Source organism: Neopsephotus bourkii, unplaced genomic scaffold (assembly GCF_033783945.1).
Source record: "Neopsephotus bourkii isolate Nb327-2 ecotype Australia unplaced genomic scaffold, CSIRO-AGI_Nbou_v1 NB_1761, whole genome shotgun sequence".
NCBI classification, from domain to species: Eukaryota; Metazoa; Chordata; class Aves; order Psittaciformes; family Psittacidae; genus Neopsephotus; species Neopsephotus bourkii.
The window spans coordinates 953,456-980,351 of record NW_026902235.1 but is presented as its reverse complement, the minus strand read 5'-3'; the positions used below and the strand labels follow the sequence as shown (position 1 = coordinate 980,351).

The window sequence follows — 26,896 nt, the reverse complement described above, 5'->3', positions numbered from 1 at the left end:
AGTGTCCATTCCAAGTGCTGGTTTCTTACTAGAGAACCCTGAAAGGCCTCTGCAGTGGTGAAAACTAAACTTAATTTTCATTAACAAATACAAACCAAAACACTGGGGTTTCTTCTTTGCCAAACTGTGCCATTCATTTTCACTCATTTACTGCTCTGAGCAGCAGCTACCCAACTGAAGTAGATGATTTGCAGTGTCTTTAGAGAAATACTGTCTAACATGAAAGGTTGAATATAGGTTAGACATTTCTAATTCTGGATGCAATTTTATGACCCCTGTCCAAAAAAAACCCTATTTTTGTGAAGCAGCACAGTTTGGTGTGATGTCGGTGCGGTTGTACCGACACTGGTCTCAACACAGGTTTTTGTCATAAGCACCTGCAGCTGTCACTTATGCCTGGGTAATAGCAGGTCATTTTATTTCAGATCCTTTGGTCAAGCTATGGTGTGTGTTTATTAACTGAATGGTGACATTAAATATAAATGATTTGCTGTGACATTCAAGGGACAGGAATAGTCTTAAATGGCCAACACCATGGTAAATGCTTTCTAGTTGATTCAAAAGATCTGGCTGTAGAGTATAGCTGAAAAAGCTATAGCTAATAAAGCTGAAATAGTGTAACCAGCAGGGCCAGGGCAGTGATCATTCCCCCGTACTGGGCACTGGTGAGGCTGCACCTCAAATCTTGTGTTCAGTTCTGGGCCCCTCACTCAAGAGAGACATTGAGGTGCTGGAGGGGGGCCTGAGAAGGGCAACGGAGCTGGTGCAGGGCCTGGAGCACAAGTGTGATGGGGAATGGCTGAGGGACCTTGGGGGGGTTTAGTCTGGAGAAGGGAAGGCTCAGGGGGGCCCTACTCACTCCCTACAACTACCTGAAAGGTAGTTTTCCTCACAAAGAGGGTGCCCAGGCATTGGAACAGGCTGCCAGGGCAGTGCTGGAGTCACCGTCCCTGGAAGTATTCACAAACCATGTACATGAGGCCCTCAGTGCCATGGCTTAGTGGTGGCCTTGGCAGTGCTGGTGGAATCGTTGGACTTGATGAGCTTAAAGGACTTTTCCGGCCTGGCTGATTCTATGTGAGGATCATTTGCTCCAACCCCTAGAGAACACACTGCCATGACATGCCCTGAGCCTCAGCACTGCAGGACAGGAGGAAGGGCCTCACTGGAGAACCTCACTGAAGAGCCTCTTAAACCCAAAACAACCAAGATAGAGAAATCACTTCTATTCATTTTATTTTAGAAACATCCAAAAATAGGGTGTTTTTTTTAACAAAAGCTCTTGTTCACAATACTAATACGAATCCCCATGTAACAGTGCTCAAGAATGTTCTCCAAAATACACATTCACCCTTGAACAAGGGGGTTTGAAGCAGCATGATCCTTCCCAGCTGTACCTCGGTTCAGAAGCAGCACTGTTACAGACAGATCCCTGGTGCTGGTGTTTCTTTGCCTCCAGACAACTAAATTCTTTAGGACCCTCAAAAAGAAACCATGCAAGCTAGATGTTACTTACCTAGTTTAAGCTGGTTTTTTCTAGGAAGATAATAAGAGAAAGTGTTCCAGAATTGGTGTTTTGCTATTTCACAGTGAAAAAAGAAAGCTAATGGAGCAACCATGAGAAACCTGCAGCCATCCCTGGAGGTAGTTAGGGCAACACTGGTAAGATTTTGGTTTCTGTACTTAATTTGACCTTAAAAGATGTCAGGAAACACTGCTTATACTTTGTGGAGGTTTGGATCTTAAAGCTGTTCACCTTTAAAGAACTGAAAGCTCTTGACTTTGGAGCTAAAGATACGCCTTGCTGTGGAGAGTGGGAAGCGTGACACCGGCACACAGTGCTGCTCACTGCACTGGTTGTGCCAAGCCAGGCTGTGCTCAGCTTGGAGGTGCTCAGCAAGATGACAACCAGGTGGTGAGGCCAGTATAAAGTCAGGCTGTGGAGACACCAGAATCCTTACAGGAAAGGCTCCACTCAGAGCAAAGCCACCAAACTGCTGCTGGTCACACCCGTTAGTCAGGATTTCCTTCTAGAAATGACTTTCTCCCTTGGGAAGATCACCATAAGCCCCTGGCTGTGAGCATCTTCTCCAAGCCCATCCCACTTGGCAGGTTGCACAGCCACACCTCTGCTCGTGGGCTTTTCCAAGACACTCAGGGATCCTCTGAGCCCACGCTGTGTTCATCTACAGGCAGCAGCACAGACGGGTTTGGTTTGTGATGGAAGGAGAAGATCAGGATTAAGACATCAACCAGGCAAATGCAAACCAGCCCCGGAGGGATTCAAATACAAGGTACAAACAAGCAGCCGCCGAGAGGAAGGTGTCCTGCTCGGAGTGAGTACAGTGAGGGAAAACTAAATAAACGTGTCTGTTCTTGGCCACAGGCCTCAAAGCAAAGTGGAATTCCATCAGCATCGGCCTTACAAGACTCAAGCTCAACAACAAAACTGGAGAAGCCCAACAGAAATCAGATAGGACCAAGTGCAGATGTCACTCTTGGCACAGGAGTTTTCCTCCCCCTCTCCCCAGTTCTGGTCAGTGCAAACTTTGGGCTATTCTTTCAGGTGGAGACCCAGCACTTGTAGTGAGGCTCATCTCCCACTTCCACACATGGAGGATGTTGTCATAGAAGGAACAAGTTGCTACAATGCTCATTTCCTTGGGGCTGTCGAGCGATGTGGCTGAATCACCGGCCAGGCCCATGCCTGAGGGTCTCTTGGCTCCTAAGCTAGAACCTACCCCTCGGGCTGGACCCACAGCCAAATCCAAGCTCCCCTTTAAATCAGAGCCCCCAGCCAGCTCAGGAGCCCCGGGCAGCTCAGGACCCCACTCTGCTTTGAGTGGTGGGGCAGGGCCTTCGCTCTCCTCATCCAGTATCACATCAAAAGTAGCTGTAGGAGACTCATAAATGATCTTCAGATTTTGGACCTGAAAATTCAGTCTCTCGTCTCCTTCCTCTGATCCTCCCACAAGCTCTTCTGAAGATTGGCATGCAACAGTGGAGTCCTGTGTGGCAGTCAAGGAACCCCTTGGACACAGCCTTGACCAGTCAGCCCCATAGGCCAAGGAATTGTGCAAGACATAGGATGACAGGATGGTGCATTCCTCTGTGTTTTCCGCTTGAAAGAAATAATAACATGAAATCAGCAGAAATCAAGTTGGGAAATGGTGGCAGCCTGCCCAGAAGCCATTCTAGCATTGGCTGTGTCCTACAGGAAGAATTCTCTGGTTATTGCTGTAGGAGCAATGAGGTCCTGCCTCTCCTGATGATTTCTCAGCCATTTCTCATTAGTCTTGATTTTCCCTGTTTCAGTAAGCAGGTGGGAGAAGAGGCTTTCACATGCATGAGGATGGAGAGCCTCATAATTCAGAACACCTAATAAGGCTCAAGAAAGCCAAGGCAGCTCACAGGGTGACCTGCACTGAGCCCAAACACACCTGGGGATATTACCAGGCCAGGTTCTGGTGGGCAAGAAACTGCAGATGTGTAAGCTTTCAGCATCTGCCTATGACATCAAGTGGACATCAGGTCCTCCATCCCCTACACAGGAGAAATGTTATCCTCATTTCACAAGCTGCAGATCTGCCCAAGGCCAACAGAAGCCCAGGGAGGTGACCATTTTATGTCAGGTTGTATTTGTAATGTAAATGCAAACAGCTTTTTAATCATGCAAATACCCTCTGATTCACACAGAGGGCTTATTCGAGCTATTCTAGATTAACCAGACTGCACAGCACTTCCTTGTTGAAGCAGCAACCAATCCATCAGCAGGTCAGTAACTTCTGCTGACAGTAAAGTACCACCTGACATTCAGAAGAACCTCTTTGAAACCATCTAGATGAATAAAAACCAGAAGGGTCACATTGACAGGCAAAGCCTTCACACCAAACCAAACAGGCTTTCTGCCCTCACAGTGAAGTGATGAGATACTAGCAGATGAGTAACAACAGTGCCTGTGCACAGCCCATCAGATCAATATGAGCACAGGTCTGGGAAAGCTGGAAGAGTTACCTCAACTTGGAATGAAATCTGGCTACTAACAACATCTAGGTCGTTCTGGCAAGCTCAGAGCTGGAATCTCCCTGTTAACCCAGAGGCAGGACAGGAGAGCAAGACAAGGGCACCTCCAATCCATGGACCACTCACCCAAGCTCCCGCGGCAGTCGAGGATTTTGAAGCCACTCTGCATGCAGGCTGCCAGCAGCACAAAGTCACACGTTGGGTGCCACTTCAGCCTCCACACACCACCTTCAACGTGGGTGTCTGCCAGCGGCTGCTTCATGTTCCTGGTGTCCCACAGCAGCACGTGCTCGTCATAGCTGGAGACAGGTCACACATAAATGGGCAGACAAGCAGCGATGCTGGTGCAGAGCAGCAAGCACAGGGGAAACTTAGGGAAGACCCCATGCTCTCCACCACACTGGATTTCTGAAGAGGCCACACCTTGAGCAGCAGGAGCATGTTCAGAGTAACAGGAGACTGGTGACAGTAATGAAGAGCAGCCCAAAGGGACTTACCTGCCAGTAGCCAGAAGGTTCTCCCGGTGGGGACTGCACTGAATGCTGCACACACCCATGGAATGTCTGCAAAGAGGAACATAGAGCAGAGGGAAGAGATCATTTGAGAAGGGATTCTTCCTTAAGTTTCAAAGGGGTTTGGGCCACATTACTGCATCAAGGTGTCAGGAAAGGAGAATAATGTAAGCTCAAAGTTCAGTCCAGTGAAACACCAAAGCAGAGTTCTCCTACACAGTCCTCCAGCCTTTCCAGGGCAAAACTTCTACTCACAGTCTCTCAGCACAAATACTTTCTACTACTATGTGCACCATGACCTGCTGTTCAAAGCCTGCAAGAATTTCAGCAAAGCAGCTCCATTCCCAGGAGTCTTTCCTCCCAACATTACTATTTCCATAGCAATAATCCATAGTGTATTTTAAGATTACATATCAAATTTTACCAGAGCTCTGTGTATTGTTTTAATCATATTCTAAAAGATAGTTTATGCCACCAGGGAAAAAAGAGATTACTTAAAGTGAATGAACAGTGGAGAATAACATATTTTCTAAAATCATTCCATAATAAGATACCCAAATTTTACATACACAGAAATTCCCAAAATAAAAGTGTAATCAGGATCCTTCTTTTAGAAAGAAGCTACATCAAGAGTTAGTTTATTATGTTGAAGGACATGTAGAAGAAAGTTTCAACTTTAAGTTATCCTGATTATAGAATCAAAGAAAGGTTTGTGTTGGACCTTAAAGCTCCTCCAGCTCCAACCCCTGCCACGGGTAGTGACCCCTTCCACTGGAGCAGCTTGCTCCAAGCCCCTGTGTCCAACCTGGCCTTGAACACTGCCAGGGATGGGGCAGCCACAGCTTCTCTGGGCACCCTGTGCCAGCGCCTCAGCACCCTCACAGGGAAGAGCTTCTGCCTAAGAGCTCAGCTCAGTCTCCTCTCTGTCAGTTTAAACCCCTCACCCCTTGTCCTGTCCCTACAACCCCTGATGAATAGTCCCTGATGACAAACCCTAATAGATGTCTCCATTTCCCCAAGGGGGCAGAAACAGAACTCCACTGTCCCTGCAGGTCTCTGAATTCCATGCCTCGGGAAGGGGATGGGAGCATGGTGTGATCACACACACACACTGCAGGTCCAACTGCATACAGCACTCACTCACCTCCGGCTGGTGAAGACAGGAGCCTCTGGCCTGCACCTGGTGTCCCAGCCCTTCAGCAGGTTGTCATCTCCTCCTGCACAATGATAGAACATCACTGAGCACCACCCAAACTACCAGCACAGGGCTCTGAGGCAGAGCTGTTCATACAGAGCTGATGCTTTCCAGCTCTGGAATCGCAGTACTGAGGAGACCAAACAACATTTGAGGCTCACAGTGCTCCTCACCACAGAAGAGACGTGTTAACAACACCCTCACTTTGCTAAGTAAAAGATAGCCTCTAGAAACTCTCTGGCTCTTGCACACCACAAGAGATCATCATCTTTTTCGCCATTACCCAAAGTACAGTTGATAAGGTACAGCTTCTCCTAATTAAATCCAACCACTTCCCACAATCCAGAAGCCTTTTCCCCCAGCAGAGGCCCCACCTCTTTCAAGAGGTGTCATGCCAGCAGCACACTCATCCCTGGAAACAAAAATCCCAAGAAACACATCTCTAAACAAGGTGCCCCCCATCCCAACACTCCCAAATGAGATTCTCAGCCCTTACAGACCTGAATACACAGTATCTGTGTCCCAGTAATTAAAAGCAGCAATCCAGGCCTCAAATTTGTGAGCTTCCCACTGATTCAGGATATGCACAGAAGGAGCAGATTCATCTATGGCCAAAAGATTCAGCTTCCCCTCTGAGTCACTGCTGATCACTCTCAAAGGACATCCACTAGAATGGAAAACAGAGAAAACACTGGAAATTACTGAAACAATCAGAGATGTGTGATTCAACTGAACAGACAGAATCTGGTATTACAGCTGAAGGAATGCACAGATTTATACTGTTCTTTTCAGCTTCAGCCCATCCCATCTTAAAATCATCTACCGAGGATCCCCATTCTCTGACTCACAGCAGGAGCAAACTGCTCATATGAGGGAAAGAAAACAAGCCCTTGCTCTGTCCTTCTCCTAGATGCAAAACCTGATTTCTTACCTGCTTGATATTACATCAATAAACAAATTCCATATGAAGAGGGATTTTAATTTTTCCACACTGACATGAACCTCTCAAAGTCTCTCTCCTCCTCTGGAGTGCAAAGAAATGTTTTATTTCCCTTCTATCACAGACATCAGAAGCACTGGCTGATCCTGACTGCTCCTGCTCTCTTCCTGTGGCCCCCAACACAAGCAGGACATGGAGCTCTTGGAGTGAGTCCAGAGGAGGCCATGGAGATGCTGCGAGGGCTGGAGCAGCTCTGCTCTGGAGCCAGGCTGAAAGAGCTGGGCTGGGGCAGCCTGGAGAAGAGAAGGCTCCTGAAGGGGAGACCTTAGAGCAGCTCCAGTGCCTAAAGGGGCTGCAGGAAAGCTGGAGAGGGGCTTGGGACAAGGGCCTGTAGGGCCAGGCCAAAGGGAATGGCTTGAACCTGCCCGAGGGGAGACTGAGATGAGCTCTTAGGCAGAAGTTCTTCCCTGTGAGGGTGCTGAGGCACTGGCACAGGGTGCTCAGGGAAGTGGCACCCACAGTTGAAGCCACCAAAGAGTCATTCACCAAAGCCCTCTACTTATGCCTGAAAGCTGTCGCATGCATAATGAACTCCAGTACCAGCCTTTATCTCCCATGCTCACCATTGCTCTCTTCCAGTGGACCAGTCTAAAGACAAAGCCAGACACTGTGCACCGAGATCAACCCTGAAACACGGCTCCAACATGCAGCTGTTCTTCTACTGGAAAGAAAAGGAATGGGTTAAGACTGGGAAGACAGCAGGTATACAGCAAAATCTGTACTGCTGACTTCCACTGCAGGTGTTTTCCAGAGACAGATGAGTATATTAGGGTCCCATACTAAAGAAGAAATGAAATGTACCTGCTTTTAGTAACTCTGCACCTTCTGCTATGTTTACCACTTAGTCTGTACTTATTCTAAAGTGACAGTTCCCAGGATATGCTTCTATGCCCCTCATCTTCCACCCCCTGCAGGTGGGTAGAGCGCAGTCAGCCTCGCTGGTGCCAATTTGTGGAATTTATGAGAAACATTATCAGGAGGCAAAAGCAGTGCTTAAAAAGCTAAGCATACTGAGGAAGCCATGGAAACCATGCAGCTTTCCTGCAAGTCTCCACACGCTGCTAATAACATGAGAGATGTATCAATGGACTAAACCCAGCTTCGACAGCAGCAGGCGTTACAGCCACCTACCTCGCTTCCCGTCAGATGGCAAAACTCCACGGCGCCTGTGGAGTCTGCAATGCCAACCATGGGATGTTCTGCAACGGGAATGTGGCACCTAAAAGATCAAGCGAAACAAGTCTTGAATATCCATCTTCCTTGTAGTTTAGGTGGAGCACAAGGTCACCACTTTTATTCCAGAATGCACAAGAAGGTACTTGACCAAAACCAAAAATCTTACGAAGAAAACCTCAGGCTCCTCAAGTTCCACATGCATGGAACAGCAATGGGGCTGGTGCACGGCCTGGAGCACAAGTGTGATGGGGAAGGGCTGAGGGACCTGGGGGGTTCAGTCTGGAGGAGAGAAGGCTCAGGGGGGACCTGATGGCTGCCTCCAACTGCCTGACAGGAGGATGGAGCCAGGAGGGGCTGGGCTCTGCTCCCAAGGAACAAGGGATGGGACAAGAGGAAACGGCCTCAAGCTGCACCAGGGCAGGTTTAGATGGAGCTGAGGAACAATTCCTGCCCCAGAGGGTGCTCAGGCATTGGAACAGGCTGCCCAGGGCAGGCCTGCAGTCACCGTCCCTGCAAGTGTTCACACAGCGTGGAGACGAGGCCTCAGTGCCATGGGTTAGTGGTGGCCTTGGCAGTGCTGGGAACAGTTGGACTGGATGAGCTTAAAGGGCTTTTGCAACCTTATAGATTCCATGAATCTCAGATATATCCATACATATTACACATACTATTAAAACAAGAGGCAGCTGCTCATAAGCCAGCACAAGAGCATAACACAGAAATGAGCATGGTCTGTGCTTACTGGAACAAACAGAGAACACTTCCCTCCAAGAAGTCAAGGGCACCTTCATTAACAGATACGACTCTTGCTGCTGCACCAACAGGCAAAAGAGATCCCCAGAACAGCAGCCATGCCCCAGTCCCGCTGGGCCAGCGTTACCATTTGATGTCCAGGATGGCAGCCGTGTCGATCCTCTGGATTTCGGTCAGCGGGATGAAAGGCTGCTCCTCGTTGTAGTGATAGAGGTAGAGGCGCCCAGTGCGGTCACAAGCCCCATTGCTTCCCCGGCAGTCAGTCTATGGGAAACAGGAAAGTCACCACAGCTTTACTGGTGCTCCCTCCTCCCTCAGACCTCCCGCACCAGGGGTGCTGCGGGAGCAGGGCTGGGGGCTCCCGCTTGTCAAGTCCCTCCCTTGCGGGGTTAAGGCCCCAGAGCCCCGCATGGGGCGGCCCCCTCCCGCCCTCTCCCCGCTGCGGGGAGCCACGGCCGGGTGAAGGCCGGGAAAGCACCGCGGGCCCCGCTGAGGCTGCCGAGGGGACCCTCGGGCCCGGCTGAGGCGGCGGCGGGCGAGGGGCGGGCACCGCCGCTGAGGCGGCCGCGGTGCGGTCTCACCTTGTCGGGCGGGCGCAGGTGGTAGGTGCCGCAGGCCAGGATGCTGTGCCAGCCCTCCACCGGGCACCACTCCACCGCGTCCGCGCTGAACTCCGTGTCCACCACCTGCAGCGTCCGCGTCCGGCACGGAGCCGCCATCTCGGGGCGGGCTCATGCTGCGGGGCGGCTCCGGGCACGCCGGCGTAGCGGAACCGCCGCCCGTCTGCTTCCTGGTCACGGGCGGCCCCGAGCCCGCCCGCTGCGGCGGCGGCGGCAGGAGGAGGAGGAGCCCCGGGGCCGGGCCGGGATCCCCGCGCAGGCAGCGCTGGGATGAGCCGAGCTCCGTCCGCAGCCCCGCGGGGAAGGGTTCTCCATTAACGCCCCAAACGCGGCCGTCCGGCACCCGCCGTGTCCTGAGGGAAGGGGCCTGCGGCGCGAACGCCCGTGAGGTGACGGCTGCTGCTCGGGCTGAAGCCAGCCGAGAGAGAGCGGCACCGCCGTGCCCTTGGCACCCACCTCCTTCCGCCGCTGGTGCAGCCCTTCCTCATCCCGCCGAGACCTGGCTCATGCAGCGGCGCTTCCCACATGTCCCAGAGCAGGAGGGGTCCCGCGGCCTGCCCGGAGCCGCCTTCCCTCGCAGCTCTGGCCGGGGGGATGCTGAGCACCGCGCACTCGGGCTGCTTCACACCACGGCGCTGCTCTGCTCCGCTCCGTCCTGCCCTCGAGCCTGGTTTGCTGCCGCTCCGCGGGCAGAGGGCTCTGCAGGACCGTGTTCTGCAACCCGAGGCTCCCGTTGCTGAGTGAGAGCAGCCGGGCAAGGGCTCCTCTGGATGTGTTCCCATGAGCAGCACTGCTTTGCTGACGCGGAGTTTCACCGACCAGCCTGTCTCGTAAGATCCCTCTGCAGTTCCTCACTCAGCCTTTGTTACATCCTTGCCCTGAGCAGCCGTGTCACTGGATGGTCCAACCTTCCTGATTCATTACTTTTCCCCCAACTATTTTTGAATGTATTGAGCATCCATCTATTGACTTCCCTCCAACACAAAACCCCTCCGTTTAACTTCATTTAGTCTGGGTGACAGCATTCCCCCTTTTCCTAAGGCAGCTTTTTTTCCTTAACTCCTTGAACACAGTCATGATCAAACGCATTGAGGAAGTTCAAGCACTGCACCAACCAAATACCTTTAGCTCCTGCTTGTTGGTGCAATTAAAGCAATTCCCATGGAGTTCTGAAGCAGAATCTCCCTGTACCAAACCTGCAGTGACTACATCCCAGTATTTACCCACTGATGGTGCTGTGTTCACCTGGCTGGAGTTTGCCCTAGCTGCCCCGAAACTCATTTCAGAAGCTGTTCTCACACTTGCTGTGGGTCCCCATCACAGCTGGCAGCTTGGCTTGTTCATCCCAGAGCTCCCTTAGAGCAACGTGTTACTGCTCATTTCATGTGAACTCAGTTCTCTCCTAAAGGCACTTCCACTTCTAAGCGATTCTCTGTCGAGCTCCATAAGGAAATATTCCCCAGCTCTTTCCCATGAACACATGCAAACACTTCACTTTTTTCTGCTGGGACTTCAGGTCAGACCCTCCCTTTACAGAGCATCGTGGCTGCTGGCAGCTGACTGAGCAGGTTTCATGACTTGAATGTTCTTTATATCCCATTTCCCATTGCATTATGTTGGGTTTGGAGTTTTGTTTGTCTGTGTCGTCCCGTTCCTTGTCCCACCCCCCCCCACCCCTTTCACCTACCAGATCTTATTCTTTCCATCTTTTACACTTAGCACAAGTCCGGTTTATGCAGGATTTCTTTTTGCTCTGCAAGCATCCCACACGCTGCTGTTTGATCACACCAACCTCCTTTCGTCCTCGGCGCTGTTTTAATAGGTGGGTTTAATGGGTTTAACATTTGTTCCTGGCCTCAGTGTGGTGACTTACATTGTCTCCATGCCACCCACAGGTGCTTAAGTCTTTTAGCTATCCCTTTTACCTTCAAAAATTAAATCACCACCACAGAGGAAAACTGAAGTATAATCCCATGGGTGTACTAAAGGCTCATCTCAAAAGACTATTGAGCCCTGGAATACATTATATTTCAGATTTTGTGTTCCTTAAGCCAGCCATGAATTTCACCAGTTTTAATGGTCGCTTTTGGATGTTTGGGATTGAGGATGCCACCCTGCTTTGATCTGAAGGACTACCTGGAGGGAAAGTATCAACATTTCATGATGCGTTTACACGGTGTGTGCACCCCTCTGTTACAGTCAGCATCAGTGATGCTGCAGGCTCCTGACATGAGCTGGATTTGACACTTTGCAGCTGTGGCTGAGATCTTTCTCCAGGCTCTCCCAAAGGGTCTGGAGGCCCACAGGGTCCTCCTGGAACTGCCTTACACCAGGCAGATGTTCACCCACTCCTGGTGACTCAAGGTCAACCAGTGTGACACACCAGCAGGCACTTCCAGGCCCATCCATCCCCATCAGCTGCACAACATGCCACGTGCCTTCACAAGGACACAGGAAGACAGCTGGTGGTACAGCCACGCCAACAGGACTGCACTGCCTTGAACAGCCAAATTCCATCTCTCAAAAGCACATGAACCCACAGAGCCTTAAGCAGCTTGCCAGAGATTCCAGCTCGGAGGCAGACAACTGTACTGTTGGAGGCCGTGGAGGGGCAGAGGACCCTCATCTTCACGCACTGCTCATTCTCAACCCTTCACAGCCCCTCAGGCATGCCCACATTTCTCCCCTAAAATTCCTCTGGAGCTCCTCTTCCAAACACATGTTCCTAGGTAGGAAACCTGACCCACTAAGCCTTGTTTTGGTCCCCAGGTGAAGCAGGGGTGTGTGCAGAGCACTGCATGCTTCAGAGAACCAAGGAGTAAAAGACGCAGGTTTTGTTCCCTGCAGGAAAAGATTTAGAGTCTCTCCTTCAGGATAAGTCCTTGAAAGAGGGTTCATTTACCAGGCCTGCTCCAAGATAAATGACCATGTGCTCTAACCCTGTGCTTTCCAATATGAGGGTATCCATTTCAGCCTGGTTTCTTTAAGAGGGGAAAGGAGAGCCTCATCCTCTGAGAACACAGGCAGGCTGTATGAAGCAGAGCTGCTACGTTCACGTGTAACTGGTTCCTCTTTGACACACCTTGCAGAAAGGAAAGGCCTCCGTAAGCTACAAAGATCTACCAGGATCAGTCACACAGCTTCCCACACCAAGCAGGAAAAGCTGATCTGCAGGCAGGGACATGCCTACTGCAGGGACCTGTGCAGGACTCAAAACCCTGCAGCCACTTCCTTCCCTGGCACAAGGGCAGGCTGGAGCCAGGGACTGCTCACTGGGGTCAGATCCTGTGGTATCACCAAGCCCTTTCAGGATGTCTGGGCAGCTTTTCATTTGGCTGGTGGTTTAACAGACCTCTAAGCTAGTGGGCAGCTTCCCCCCTTCCTTCCTTCCCACACTCACTGGGATCAGGAGTACCACAGGTTCCCACCACCCCAGTCTTGCAGTTTTAGTCTCACCCTTCCTTCATTCCTTCATTTGCTGCTCAAGAGGAATCTACCTGTTGTCCCACCAGGATGTTACCTGCAGCCTCTCCTTGTCCTCATTTCTTATTGCAGCAACATCACATACATCAGGAGGAGACATTTGCCCTGCTCAGCGCTGCAAAAATGTTTCCATACTCCAAGGCTGCACTTCACTTTGTTAAACATGATTTCTGGCAATGGAAAACTGGCAGGACAAATGGCAGCCTTCAAAAGGGAAAAAAAGAAAAAAGGAAGAACTTCTGCCCTTTTCAGTGGATTATCTCAAAAAAATATTTGTGTCCCATTTCATATTCATCAAAACCCCAGTTCATTTGAAGCAAATCACTGAATGTTTCCATAAAAAATAACCCGTTACAGGAAAATGGGATGAGGTCCTGCTGACATCTTCACACTTCAGGGCATTTGAGGCTGCCTGAACAGAAAGGTTACAGTATAACCATGACTCAAGAGCTGCAACTTGACAAAGTGCCTAAGAAGTGACCTTCCAGCAGGAAGCTTCAGGACTTTTGTTATTTCCTAAGATGCTTAAAGCCAAAGCACAAAAACCCACCCAAAACCTAAAATTAAGAACTTCCTGTGCACATATTAGAATATAATATTGGAAGTCCACAGCAGCTCAGTTTTCTGACGAAGCGCACACAGGCAGGACCAATGCTGCAACACGAAGTAGAAAAAACAAAACTCCTAAGAGCTTTTACAAGGGAACTGAACACCTTTCACTGAACACCTTTCACTAAGCACTCTGAGGAAGGCTCTGCATTAAGCACTCAACAGCTCCCAAAGTTCTGCTGTGAAACAAGACTAACACCTGGCACTAACTTATCCAATTTCTTCAGGACTCTCACTTGATATTCCTGGTATTTCTAAGGTAAAAATGGAAAAGAAAAAACCTATCAGATTATGCACAATAAGATGCCCAAAACTAAAATCAGGCACGTTCCCTGCATCACAAAAATATCAAAAAATGATTCTTGGATTGATGGCATCTCTTCAAAAAATAACTAACTCAAATTGCCAAACATTCAATCACTCAAACACATCTGGACATCACTGCAGCGCTCACTGTGCTTATAGGGAAGCCATGAGGGCAGCCACATCCCCACAGAGCCAACTACCTGAGCTTCCCTACCACTACTTTATGTTCCAGGGTTTCCCAACAAGAAAGCTCATTCCACTTCCCAAGCACCAGTTGCTTGAAGCACACTGTCCAGCAGCCCTTCTCCCAAAGCAGGAATGCTGGACCCTGCCCGTGCCCACAGACCCCAGACTGCGCAGGTATTCCCAACGTCCAAGTGTGACCTTGCTCTGGAAGCAGCTGGAAGGGGATGGGAGAAAGCTTGAGAGCAGACACGGATTCATTCCAACCTTTACTTGGTTTGCTCCCCCCCCTTTTATTCTTAAATATAACTTCCATGCAGAGTTCTCCAGAGCAGCTGCTGAGGCCGGGGCCAGCCTCGGGCCTCGGCACCACCGCAGCTCCTGCAGCCACATGGGAGGAAAAGCTTTTGCTACGTGCCTTTTTTTTTTTTGCCTTTTTTTTTTAAACTTTGAGGCCAACACTGTGTTCTCTGGACATTACAGTTACTGAGTCCTAGCAAGAGGTCCTAACAAAAACTGTACATGAGTTTACAAACGTATTAACATATAAATAACGAGAAGCTTCCTGCCTGGAGCCTCCACAGTAGTCTTTTTGCTTGAGAATATAATACTGGAAAGGGTCGTCTCAACCCCTTCCCACAGCACCAGTCAGAGCTGGCTCAGTCCAGTCAGCCGTTCTGCTCAAGCATCACAGGGTTTTTCTTCTTCAGTGCCTCTGGCTTCAATAAGCAGTCTGTTACTGTGCAAAAGCAAGAGTCCAATGCCTTTGAGAAGGAATCCTGCTGCTAAGAGGCCTGCGCCGCCCGGTCACCGCTCCGGTCCCAGCTCCTGCTGGAAGGTCCGCTTCTTCTCCCGACAGTGCTTCTTGTGAGCAGGCCAGTCCTTCTGCTGGCACTGGGACCCACAGTACCTCGCGACCTGGCAGCGGCCACAGATGTTGAATTCACGTAGCTGGGAAGAACACAAGACAGCGTCAGTGAGCCTGCTCCAAGCACCCCAACACCGCATCCCAAGTAAGGTTATGATCAGGTCTTTTGCAGCCATCACAAACATGAACATCCCACCACGAGTCAGAAGGTTCTGAAGGGATTGCATCTGCTGGATTTTGCAGTTGCTTCGGCAAAGTGGGCTTAGTAGACAAAATACTGGAGTGCTTAAGTTCTGTTTTCAGCCACAAACAAACATCTTAAACTCAGAAATGATCAGGAGAGCTGCACAAGCTCAGCTGTTGCCATACAGCTCCTCAAGAAACCTGTATTCAGACCCCAATCAAAGGTAAAGCTCACTCTTTTTCAAACAGAGGGCTTTTAAGACCATCTTTGCAAACATTCCCTTCCCCAAAGAAAGAAGTGGAACACAATGGTTTTAGCCTACTCAGCTCTTGTTATCTCAGAAGAGCCCTGCATATTCATCGATAAGGACATGTGTCTGACAAAGAGGCACAGCCCTTGTACATTTTGTTCCCTGCCATTCTCTATGTATGCCGCTTCGCTTCATCCACCCACAGTGAAGAACTAGCACTGCCTTTCTTCCCAGTTCCCCACTGTACAAAGGCCACTCAATTCACCCTCTCCTCATGAAAGGTGAAGCAGTTTATTTTTGATCCCACTACCGCCCAAACCCTCTTACAATGCTTCTTCCTGTCTTACCCAGCTGCCTGCTCATTCCAGCCCTGTGTCCCTAGAGGAACGCTTCCACCTGTCTTTCTGTGCACTCTGCAAAAACCAGGCTCCTCCCAGCAAACACCAGGTCACCTGCTGTTCAGATTCAGAACTACCCCCTCTCAAACAGAAGATAACCACAGGGCCTCAAGATTCATGCCAAAGAAAACCTGACTAAAAAGGATTCTCACTTCTAGCAACTGTGTAAAGCTTTACATCGTAAGGAACACATCCCTGGACACACACACAGAGCAGCCTGAGTCCTCACATACCTGCTTTTCAATCATTGTGCATGGGGGGTAGTGACATTCATAGTATGTGCATGAGTTCTCTTCTTCCTCCACCACATCCCCGTTAGCATTGTAGTATCGCGTCACATTCAGTACAGGGAACTGCTCTTCTATAGGATCTGTAGGAAGCTGCTGGATTGCCAGCCAGTACAGACTTTGTTCCCTGGAAGAAAATCAAGCACAAATAAGGTCCAGAAACTCATGATAAGCATACAGAGACATTTATTCCAAATTAACTTAGTAGGGTTAACATTGGATTGAGCCTGTTGAGCCTCAGCCTACACACACTCCTCATATACTGGATATTTTCAGGGTTATTTTAGCTTAATTGCAAAGTAAGTTAAAAAATATTTATCGAGAAACATTTACAATGGAGCAGAATTGTTTCTTTGTAAACGGCTTGAGGTCTGTTCCTTGTTCTTAAACTCCCAGGCTCATGGGGAGCATCACTGTAGTATCACTGCCATTCACTATCGCTTCTCAGACCTAGCTCAATAAGCTCTGAACATCCCTATCTAATGGTACTGCGTTTCAAGTGCCTAGTGAGATGGTAAATTTTGGGTCTCCCACCAAAAATGAACATGCCAGTGTTGCATCCTGGATTAGCCAAACCCATCCCGACATGAAGAGTCTGATGTGCTTTGAGTCACATTAGTGCAATATGGCATGTAGGATGTTCCCACCACCTACTAGTGAAAGGTGATGGGAGCTGATCCCAGGAACTTATTTGGGTTTCAACTCAGATACACCATTACAAGTGCAAGCAGCTGCTGGCTTCTACAGGCTGCGTTAGAATTTCAGTGCCTGGGAGCCACAAGCCAGTAAAACCTGCAGACTTAATTCAGCATGCCCAGATGCCACCACTCAAGTGGAAGGGAACACAAGGTGCCTGTTTCACTGTGATGACAACCTCTGGCATGGCAGAACCTCTGCACAATAACAGCACGGGGTGAGCTGGTCCCCTCACAGCCAGCAGGAACATTGAGCATTAACTCTGGTCTCCAAGTGAGGAAGCACAGATGTGCAGTGATGTGTAAGCAGCCCAAGGCCAAATACAAAAGGCTCTGCCAGATGAAAATCACTAAAGGAAGGAGACAATTTCAGATATTTTCAAGCTTCCTGATGGCAGCCCCCTGCCAGCCACTGACTTACCTTTGTTTACTAGAGATGTCTTCAGCTTTGGGCTTCCACCCCCAAGGAACCAGGCGCAGATTGTCCAGGCGGTTGTCCACCGTCACCGAGTTCAGATGTACAACCTGAAATCCAGGAGCAATCCCTCCCCGGTGTCTCTCCCTGCAGGAGACAAAGCCAACATGGAGCTCAGCAATGAACAGACTCTATAGCTGAAGAGCAAAGAATCACACTGATTCTGGAGGACATGCTGCATTTTAGCCTGCTGTGCCCAGAACAGGCTCAGTAAAGCTTGAGTTAATAAGAGACATCAGATATACCAGCCCCCAGAAGAAAGAGACTTGGTCCAGGAGGTTATTTCCATTATAAATGAGTTGAATCAAAAGACAGGCATGGTACAATACAATTGCAAGCATACTGCAAAGAAAGCTCCAGGCACGACTACTCCAGTTACTGCAAGAGCACCTCTGCAATTGCTGTGCTCCCCAGAGCAGAGTTGAAAGGTGCCAATAGTGTTTTATTGCTTTAATAAGAAATTCTATCAGACACATTAATGCAAGTGTGGCACTGGTGTGAACTCGGGTTGTTATTGATGAAGAAATGTCTCTGAGCAAGCAACAGGACAGAGGTTTCACGAGGTATGCAAATGCCCTTGAGTGTAACACACAGAAAATATGCAATGACTCCACAGCTGACCAAGAGACATCTGAAATGTGCTCGAAGCCAAACCAGGGGATAGCTGCTCATTAAGGCTTGCTGCAATTCTTCCCTATTGCCTTTAACAGTTTGTATTTCCCATTCCACCTTCCTTTCAGCTCTCCTTTCAGGAGGTATCAAGTTCACTGTTCAGCACCCTTGTGCCTGGACAAGTTTCCGTATCACTTCTTGCAGGAACCCCCATCCCACCTGAAATGCAAGGCTTGGGCGACAGTTATGTCTCGGAATGACTGCTGTGCCATGATGGATTCCATGCAGAGGGAACAGCCTGACAGCATTAAAGGATGTAAAACTGTCAGCACCTGCCTGAGGGTTACCCAACGTCTCCTTCTAGGAGCCACTTCCAACAGCTACTTGCAATTTCACCCGAGTCTAGTCTGGATGCTGCTTCCTGCTCAGTGGCTACTGAACACTTCAGTTCAAACAGGGATCCAATTGTGAAGAGGGAACATTTGCCCAGTTAAAAAAATCCCACTTTTTTCCCCCGTTTAAAAAGCTTTATCCAGCAGAACAGGGAAATTCATTTCAATGAGACTGATAATGAAAAATGTTGTCTTTGTTTTGTCAAAATCCACCCAGGTATGTTTAAATTCTATACTTTGGGGGAAAGAAAACCACTTGCAATCCACATACCCCAAACTCCCTACGATTTAGTGAGTAAAATTCCCTGGGAGAGGCTACACGCAGCAGACAGCCCTGCAGGAGAACAGAACATGGAGAGGGGATAAAACCCCAACAGCAAACTGCTATGGAATGGAGCCTGCTAAAATGTCCTAGAGGAGGAAAAGCTACTTCTGTGCTGTTGAAGGCTCCCAAAGGGTCTGGGAAAGGACATCGGGAATCCTGAGGGCTACAAGTGGGAACCCAGGAGGTACATGAACCCAAACAGATGAAGGTGAGCATCGGTCAGACAGAGCCAGGGGAGGAGCTAAGGTCCTGCGACTGAGACCAGCACAAAGCGCCAACAAGAGAGATAGGAGGAGGAGGAGGAGGGAGTCCAGAGCAAGAGCAAACCCTGGGGAAGGGCGGCTAAGACCAAGCAAAGAAATGTTGTTAAATAGATTAGATAATGCCAGTTTAATAAAGGCTGGAGTTGGAGAAAGAGGGAGGATTACAAGAGGCTGGTTCATAACACCAGGAAATGACAGCAGAGTGGCACAGACCCACCACTGCTCCTACCGAGCCTGGATCAGCACCCACAACCCCCCCTGTTCACGCTGCTGTCAGTTCCGCTGTTACCTCAAGTGACAAGGCCAAAGGAAAAGTGGAAACCGGGCCTTGCTGCTGCTGCCCAGTGAAAGTGTGAATGCAGTAGCACCCAGCTGAGATGACAGAATTAGTGTTAACAAACCCAAGACGGTCCCTTCCCACTATCTATAATGAAGCAACCTGTGCACAGCACACACAGCTTCTCACCCTAGACTTACACTTCACCAATGTGCAGCAGGGACCATCTCCAGAAGACAGGCCAAGTGCAAGGTCCTGTGCCTGCGTCAGGGCAATCCCAAGCACAAAGACAGGCTGGGCAGAGATGTGACTGAGAGCAGCCCTGGGGAGGAGGACTTGGGGGTGCTGGGTGACGAAAAGCTCAGCATGAGCCAGTAGTGTGCATCCTGTGAGCAGCAGCTCAGGGAGGGGATCCTGCCCCTCTGCTGTGCTCTGGGGAGACCCCCCCCTGCAGCCCTGATCCAGCTCTGGGGCAGCAGCACAAGAGGGATGTGGAGCTGTTGGAGCGAGGCCAGAGGAGGCCATGGAGATGCTGCGAGGGCTGGAGCAGCTCTGCTCTGGAGCCAGGCTGAGAGAGCTGGGCTGGGGCAGCCTGGAGAAGAGAAGGCTCCTGAAGGGGAGACCTTAGAGCAGCTCCAGTGCCTAAAGGGGCTGCAGGAAACCTGGAGAGGGGCTTGGGACAAGGGCCTGTAGGGACAGGCCAAGGGGAATGGCTTGAACCTGCCCGAGGGGAGACTGAGCTGAGCTCTTAGGCAGAAGCTCTTCCCTGTGAGGGTGCTGAGGCGCTGGCACAGGGTGCCCAGAGAAGCTGTGGCTGCCCCATCCCTGGCAGTGTTCAAGGCCAGGTTGGACACAGGGGCTTGGAGCAAGCTGCTCCAGTGGAAGGGGTCCCTGCCTGTGGCAGGGGTTGGAGCTGGAGGAGCTTTAAGGTCCCTTCCAACACAAACCAGGCTGGGATTCTAAGTTAACTAGAAATGTACAGGGAATATCTGGCTCATGGAAGACCTCCCCTTGTTTCTTGCAGAAGGGGACAGAAAATCAGGCTCAGTAACACAGCTAACTCTTCAGTAGAGCCAAAGCTTCTACATCCCTCAGCACACCGAGTTCCTACAAGATGCCAGGCAAAACACTTCAACCAAAACTTCAACCAGAGAACTAACTGGATCCTGTTCTTTTAGTATTTCAGCAGCTAACTTAGGAACTGAGGCCAGTGATGGAAGTGCCAAGTACAAACAGCACCGATTCAAGTCAGGAACCAGCAGTGAGTAGGCTAACACAGTGTGATGGTAAGTGCCCTTAAAAAGAAATCAGGTCTTCAGTGTCTTTTTGAGCAGGCAGTTACTGATACTTATGACTAATCTGATGCTGCTGTTCCCCAGGGAACATCACTCCACCCAGCCAAAATACAGCAAGCTGGGCTTTCTATACAGGGAACAGAGTGAGAAGATGACAGACTTACTTGCAGGTCCCTACCCAGAGACATTCAAACCCTGCTCTGGAGTTGCTGACAGCCCAGCCTGAGACACAGCGAGCGCCAGGGAGGCTGCAGAAGTTCTTCCTGAAGGAGGACTGCAGCACATGTGGGTGTTTTTCAGATCTTGGCGCCCATTTAGTGCTGCAGCTCACTCCCAGCAGAGTCAGCAGCAGGGAGGGCTTTGGGGCAGGAGTGGGAGAAGGTCCCTATGGTAGCTACAAGCTCCCTGTTCTCTACGTAAGCAAAGAGACCTGCTTAACCAAATCAGAAATACATGCTTTAAACCTGCTTTGCCAGCAACAGCATCCAACATGTGCCTGTGCCCTTTACCTTAAAACAGAAGCACACAGTTGGGTGAGAGTTTTCAGTGAGCTGATTTTTTGGGGTACCTGTGGGGCAGAACAGGTAAATTACACTCCTACACCTGCAGTAATTCAAGTTCTTTGCTTTTCGTTTCCCCGGGAAGCGAGGCTGGCCCTGCAAACAGCAATGACCAGCACTGCCCATCTCTCTTGTCTTCCAAAGCTCCAAAACCTTCAGCACGACCCTTCTCACAAAGGGCAATTTCTGCCTCTCCAACGGAGTTCTGGTCTGTGCACCCAGTGCACGCAGGGTGACACAGTCTGAATTACCTAAGTGAACACAGCAGGGTTATTCCCTAGTTTAACTAAAACAAACCAGAAGAGGCAATGATGGTAATGAGCAGGGAGCTGGGCTGCCATCACCCACCTGGCCTGCACCAGCCAGCTGGAATGCTGTGAAGGTGCTGTTCAGTGCACTTACAGACAATTACTACTGTCTGAGGTTCACAGTTAGGAGCTGACAGTGACTTACCCCACACACTGCAGCCAACTTCATGATCATTTTCACCAAAGTCATATGTGCAGCAGGATTAAACATTAACAGATGCAGGTTAAAATCCATATTTAATGAGCTGATTGCAAATAATACTAATAGCCTCTGCTGCTCTCCCTGGCTCCTTCCTCTGGTAGACACCAGACTGGGAATTAAAAGTAACCTGCAACACTAACAGAAAGCACAGCAGTACCTTGGGCACTGGGACTCCTAAGGATGGCTTATGGAGCTGAATAGGAAATGTGCTGAACTTCTCAGAAAGGCTTTCAGAAGCAGTAACAGCTCTTCAGCAGAGTTCTACAACCCCAGGAACACACCTACAGAGAGCAACACCTCAGCTCACTGCATGAGCTCATCTCTCACAAGCAAGTTGGCCTTTGAAACCTAATGGGCAGCTACAAATGGTGTCCAGAAATGACTCTTAGAACATGGACAATAAGACACTGCAGCTGATATAGAATCATAGAATGGTTTGGGTTGGAAGGGACCTTAAAGCTCACCCAGCTCCAACCCCCTGCAATGAGCAGGGACATCCTCATCTAGATCAGGATGCCCAGAACCACATCAGCCTGTCCTTGGATGTCTCCAGGGATGAGGCATCCACCACCTCTCTGGGCAATATGAATCTGCACCCCTGCAGGCAGCTTTCCAAGAGGCCAGACAAAACACCCGAAGTTTTCAGTTATCATTAGCTCTGTCTCTCTCTAGTGCCCTGCCCATTTGCACTGGTGCCAGTAACAGGTACCTGGTTATCACAGGGTGAAAAAGAACCAGCAAACCTAACTTCAAAGGTTTGTCTACACCTATTAAATGGAGCTAGACCCCTGCTCCCCACCTCCAACCGAAGCTGGCCTCACATCTAAACAGTGTCTGCTGGAATAGTACCCACCTCTCTTCCCCTTGTGTATAGCATTTTTAGAGGCTCAGCTGATTGAGGGCTCAGTGCAAAACCAAGCCCCAGCAACACCACTGGGCATCCCCTGTGCTGGGTTTGCAGCCGAGTGGAGCTGCAAGCTTCCTGCAAAGACTTCACATACGACAGGCAGAGGGATGAACACCACACAAGGTGATGGCAGCAAACTCCACCTCGGTGACCCTCAAAGCCTTCAGCTCTCCTAGCACACCTACCAGAGCAGCTCGTGCAGGAGGCGGCCGGATCCTCTCCCACGGTTCTTGTCGAAGGCATAAGCAAAGATTTTAGCACCATTTCCATCAGCATCGACCTCCATCCGAGCCTAGGGAAGAGGGAAAGGCTGCGAGCACATCCACCATCACACAGCAGAGCACACGCTCCCCTGGCAGAGGGGAAGGACCCACCACTGAGCATTGTTTCTACTGTTCAGCCTCAGTGGAATTTGAGTGGTTTCAAACCTCCACAGGGAAACCACTGGCTCTGCTACTGCGGGTTAGGAAGGGGGAAAAGGAGGCTGAGCATGGATGTGTCCCACTGGACAAAGGACATCCTTATCCTGGTTGGAAGCCTGGAGGCTCCATCTCCACTCAGGTATAAATTCAAGTGTCATCATGGCACTGAGGCTTCATCTTTGGTGCTGCTTTACACCAGCCTAATGAGGGGTTACCACTGGGAGGAATGGTCCTGCCCTTTCCCTCCCCTCCCCAACCCTGATGCCCGAGAGCTGTACTAAGGGACCAGACAAATTCCAGGTGCTTGCAGCGCTAGGACATGCTTATGGTGAGCAACCACCACAGAGGAACGAGCGGACGTGGAGCTTCCTGGCAGCTCCTATGAGGAGCCCCGAAGCACCCAGGGTCCCTCCTCCAAACCCCCTGCAGTGCTTCCCTTCCCCCTGAGCCTCGCAGGATCCACCTGCAGCGGGTGCCAGAGACAACGGCTTTCCCGGGATGCAGTAAGTTAACCCGGAGCACGTTTACTCATCAGGGCTGGGTGTGGGGTGCGCAGTTTAAAGGCCGCCAGCCCCGACCCGGGCAGACAAACGAGCTGTTCTCCCAACGGACACACATGGGAAGAGGAAACAAAAAAACCTACACGGTAAATTTAAGGCTATAAAATAACGACCGTAAATACTCACATGAGAATTGTTTTAAACTACCCAATGCGTTAATTCGTTCAGACCTACGCCAGATCGAACCGCTTTAAACGAACGGTTGTTTTTAAACCAGAAAACGGAACTTTTCCCGATGGAAAACGCTCCCACCGGTCCTGCAGCGATCTCAAACGTTCCCCACCTCCGCCCGCCGCGGGCCGGGCCCTCCCACGGCAGCTCCTTAAGCGCGGCCCACGAGGGGAACGGGGAGATCGGGCATCGCCGCCCGGCCCCGCGGTGGGTTCGGGGCACACGGGGCGGGCTGCGAGCGAGGGAAGAACCGGGCGAAGGCAGCGGCGGGTCCCGCGGGGCGAGGGGAGGCGGCGCCGGGAGGGGGCACGGGGGCTGGCGGGGCCTCACCTCGAAGGAGAAGCTCTCCACCAGCGGGATGTCCTGCTCGTCGATCAGCGTGTACTTGGTCTGAAACACAGCGGCACCGCGGCCGTTAGCGCGGCCGCACGGCCCGGCCCGGCCCGGCCCTCCCGCGGCCCCGGCCACCCCCCGCTCCCTCCGAGCCCGCCCCGGCCCCGCAGCCCCCCCGCCCGCCCCCCCCGCACCTTCCCGGCCACCCGGCCCAGCCGCACGATGCCCAGCTTGAAGTCGGTCATGGCGGGTACGGGCCCGGCCCGCGCGCGCCCCTCTGAGCCGCTGCCACGCGCCGCCGCCTCGCGCACACCCGGGCAGGGGGGGCGGGGCACCGCACCACCTCCCACCAGCGCGAGCCAGACCAATGGCGGCCCGCGCCGCGCGGAGCGTCACTCTTACTACGCCACCGGGTCGCCCAATCGGCGGGAGGCGCAGGGTCACGTGGGGTAGGGGAGCGGGGAAAGGCCGGGGGGGGAGGGCCGGAGGGAACAGCCGCGCCGCGAGCGGGCGCGGGCTCCGGGCGGGAGAGGGAGGTGCGGGAGGTGACGTCACTTTCGCGGGAAGCTTTGTGCCGCCACGACGGGAGAGTGCGGGAGGAGAAGGGGGCGGGGCTTCAGGGAGGCACCGAGCGGCCGCTGAGGCTCCTCCTCCTCCCGGCCCCGCGGGGGCAGCCGGGGAGCGCCGAGGCCGGGCGGGTCCTGCTGCGCCGCTCCCAGCGCGCCCGGCGGCTGAAGAGCCCCGGAGCCCCCAGAGCGCGAACCGCGGCTGAAGCCCTGTTTAGCGCCAATTGCACCCAAAGGGGCTCACGGAGCTTCCCGCGAGAGGAGCCCGCAGCCGAGCACGTGTGTCCCGTGCGCTCCTGCCGGACACCGGCCTGCTCCGCGCAGACACTTGGAACACGAGCACAGGACTCAAAGGGCAAACCGATGGGCGGGTGACGCGGATCCGACCCCAAAAGTGACACATGTCAGTGGTGGGATGGTACAGCCACGGCCTGGAGAGCATGGGTGACACGAAAGGTTTAACCCGGAGCCAGAAGCATCCAAACAAGACAAACACTGAATCCAAAGCTGAATCCTGTTCTGTCTTCCCTCCCTGCGATGGAGCAGACCCTCAGGAGGGAGCAGTGATGCTGGGCTGGGGAAATCAAACACAGGAAGGTGCAACTGTGAGAGCTGGGTCAGCCTGGAGAAAGCTTAAGGGGAGACCTTAGAGCAGCTCCAGTGCCTAAAGGGGCTGCAGGAAGCCTGGAGAGGGGCTTGGGACAAGGGCCTGTAGGGACAGGGCAAGGGGGAGATCTTTGGCAGAAGTTCTCCACTCTAAGGGTGCTGAGCATCTTCTCAGTGTCCCCTTTTTCCTGGATAATGCAGGTCACCAGGGTGGAAAACCTCCTGGCTTTGGAGCTCAGATGCAGTTATCAAGAAGATGGATTTTAAATGTGAAGTTAATGTAAGTCATTACTATCCATCCTCTGCCTCCTTTTTAAGAAGCCTGGTTTGGGTAGTGCCCTGCTTCCAAGCACTACATCCCTTCTACCAGAGCACAGCAGCAGGGCAATGGTTGTGCCCTGCCCCAGGAGAACTCCCATTGAGCAAAAGAAATCCCTTTTCCAATTACTTCCAGCTCTGCCAAGTGGGAAAATCCCACAGGATGGGTGCAGGGTACTCAGAACAGCCCCAGGACCCCTTGAGCCAAGAGCTCCCAAGAGTCTGGGGTTCACACCAGGGGCACCAAACACTGAGCTAATTTAAACTAATGGGATGCTGCAGTCCCCTGTGCTTCGGGAGGTGCAGAAGGGGCAGGTTGCAGGGCAGGAGGAACCGTGTCTGCCCCTGGCTCAGGGAGTATCCAGGCCCCGTTCCGAGGTTGACAAAATCAGCTCCAAGCAAAGGTGGCCACTGGCTGGGAGTCTGGCAAGGGCTCCTCTTCCTTGCCCAGCTGCCTCAGATAAAAAGCCCTACAAACAGCAGGAGGAAAGGCAAATGAAAGAGCAAAGCCTCAAACTCCTGTTTCTGCTTCCAGCAGCTGATGCAGCTGCACAGGACCCAGCCCAGGCTCGGGGCATGGTGAGGAGGCAGCAGCACATGCACAAAGTCCAGCCCAGTTGCACAGGACAGACAGGTCCAGAATAGGGCAAAACCTCAGGATGAGCAGGAGCCACCATCCCTGGGGACACCTGGGGCAGGGCTTGGTCACTTCTGCTTTAGGAACAGCTGCCAGCCCAGCCCTCACCAGGGATCCCAGCAGCTCCCTCTGCCCATAAGCTCAGGGCAAAATGGGAGTTGAAGCTTCCTTAGTTTCAGGCAGCAGGGCCACAGTGGAACAAACGAGGGCTGCAGTTTCTTTGGGCTGGCCCCAGTGCTGATCTGGCAGTTTGGATCCTGCAGGGGCAGGCTGGGAGACTTCTCCTTTCCAAACCCACAATGCCACACACGCCAGAGGTTCCTCCTGGTAACCAAGGGCAGTACTAGGATTCATCTCAAGGTCCCCTCCAACCCTAACAACTCTACAAGCAACCATGGCACAGAACCCTGCCCTCCACAGGTCCTGTAATCCCTGGCAATGCTGTTCCTGGAGCCGGGAGAAAACCTTAGAGCAGCTCCAGTGCCTGAAGGGGCTGCAGGAAAGCTGGAGAGGGGGCTGGGACAAGGGCCTGTAGGGACAGGCCAAGGGGAATGGCTTGAACCTGCCCGAGGGGAGACTGAGCTGAGCTCTTAGGCAGAAGCTCTTCCCTGTGAGGGTGCTGAGGCGCTGGCACAGGGTGCCCAGAGAAGCTGTGGCTGCCCCATCCCTGGCAGTGCTCAAGGCCAGGTTGGACACAGGGGCTTGGAGCAAGCTGCTCCAGTGGAAGGGGTCCCTGCCCATGGCAGGGGTTGGAGGTGGAGGAGCTTTAAGGTCCCTTCCAACACAAACCAGGCTGGGGCTCTGTGAAGCTCCCATGCTTGGTTGTGGCATGCTGTGGTGGCTCAGGGGAAACTGGCCCCATTACCACAGCACTTGCCCTAACAGGAAGCTTTACACAGGCCCCAAGTCAGTGAGCACGATTTCCTCCTGACTGGAGAGCTGGCTTGAGGGAACTGCTCCCAGCTCGGTGCTGCCTCAGACGGTTTCAGGGAAGCAGATGGGAAATGATCATCTGGTTCTGATGTGCATTAAGAACCAGCAGCATGGGCAAGAAAGAGGGCAGGTGGTCCCCAGCCAGGATCTGCTGTTCACACAACGGAGGACAAGGAAGACAGCAGCACTGCC

The 26,896-nt window shown here is 51.8% G+C and overlaps 2 protein-coding genes across 2 annotated transcripts; both read right to left on the bottom strand.

The window, feature by feature from the left end:
* Nucleotides 1–1,219: 1,219 nt before the first annotated feature.
* Nucleotides 1,220–9,433, bottom strand: DPH7 (diphthamide biosynthesis 7). Its single transcript, XM_061378038.1, has 9 exons — nt 9,241–9,433; nt 8,787–8,923; nt 7,862–7,949; nt 7,294–7,388; nt 6,231–6,397; nt 5,680–5,752; nt 4,521–4,586; nt 4,150–4,322; nt 1,220–3,121 (listed from the first exon to the last, which is right to left on the bottom strand). Exons 1-9 carry the CDS (start codon nt 9,376–9,378, stop codon nt 2,538–2,540), a joined length of 1,521 nt encoding a protein of 506 aa, XP_061234022.1. The 5' UTR covers nt 9,379–9,433; the 3' UTR covers nt 1,220–2,537.
* A 4,683-nt stretch (nt 9,434–14,116) lies between these two features.
* ZMYND19 (zinc finger MYND-type containing 19) lies at nt 14,117–23,965 on the bottom strand. Its single transcript, XM_061377951.1, has 6 exons — nt 23,839–23,965; nt 23,642–23,701; nt 22,344–22,450; nt 16,964–17,104; nt 15,794–15,974; nt 14,117–14,811 (listed from the first exon to the last, which is right to left on the bottom strand). Exons 1-6 carry the CDS (start codon nt 23,887–23,889, stop codon nt 14,668–14,670), a joined length of 684 nt encoding a protein of 227 aa, XP_061233935.1. The 5' UTR covers nt 23,890–23,965; the 3' UTR covers nt 14,117–14,667.
* Nucleotides 23,966–26,896: the final 2,931 nt, after the last annotated feature.

Coding starts and splice junctions, on each gene's coding strand:
- ZMYND19 (XM_061377951.1), bottom strand. CDS start 23,889: ATGACCGACTTCAAGCTGGGCATCGTGCGGCTGGGCCGGGTGGCCGGG. Junction 17,105..22,343: donor CTCCTGCACGAGCTGCTCTG/GTAGGTGTGCTA, acceptor TGTCTCCTGCAG/GGAGAGACACCGGGGAGGGA. Junction 14,812..15,793: donor GCACAATGATTGAAAAGCAG/GTATGTGAGGAC, acceptor TGTTCTTCCCAG/CTACGTGAATTCAACATCTG.
- DPH7 (XM_061378038.1), bottom strand. CDS start 9,378: ATGGCGGCTCCGTGCCGGACGCGGACGCTGCAGGTGGTGGACACGGAG. Junction 7,389..7,861: donor GCCATCTGACGGGAAGCGAG/GTAGGTGGCTGT, acceptor TCTTTCCAGTAG/AAGAACAGCTGCATGTTGGA. Junction 6,398..7,293: donor TCCACTGGAAGAGAGCAATG/GTGAGCATGGGA, acceptor TTTCCATTCTAG/TGGATGTCCTTTGAGAGTGA.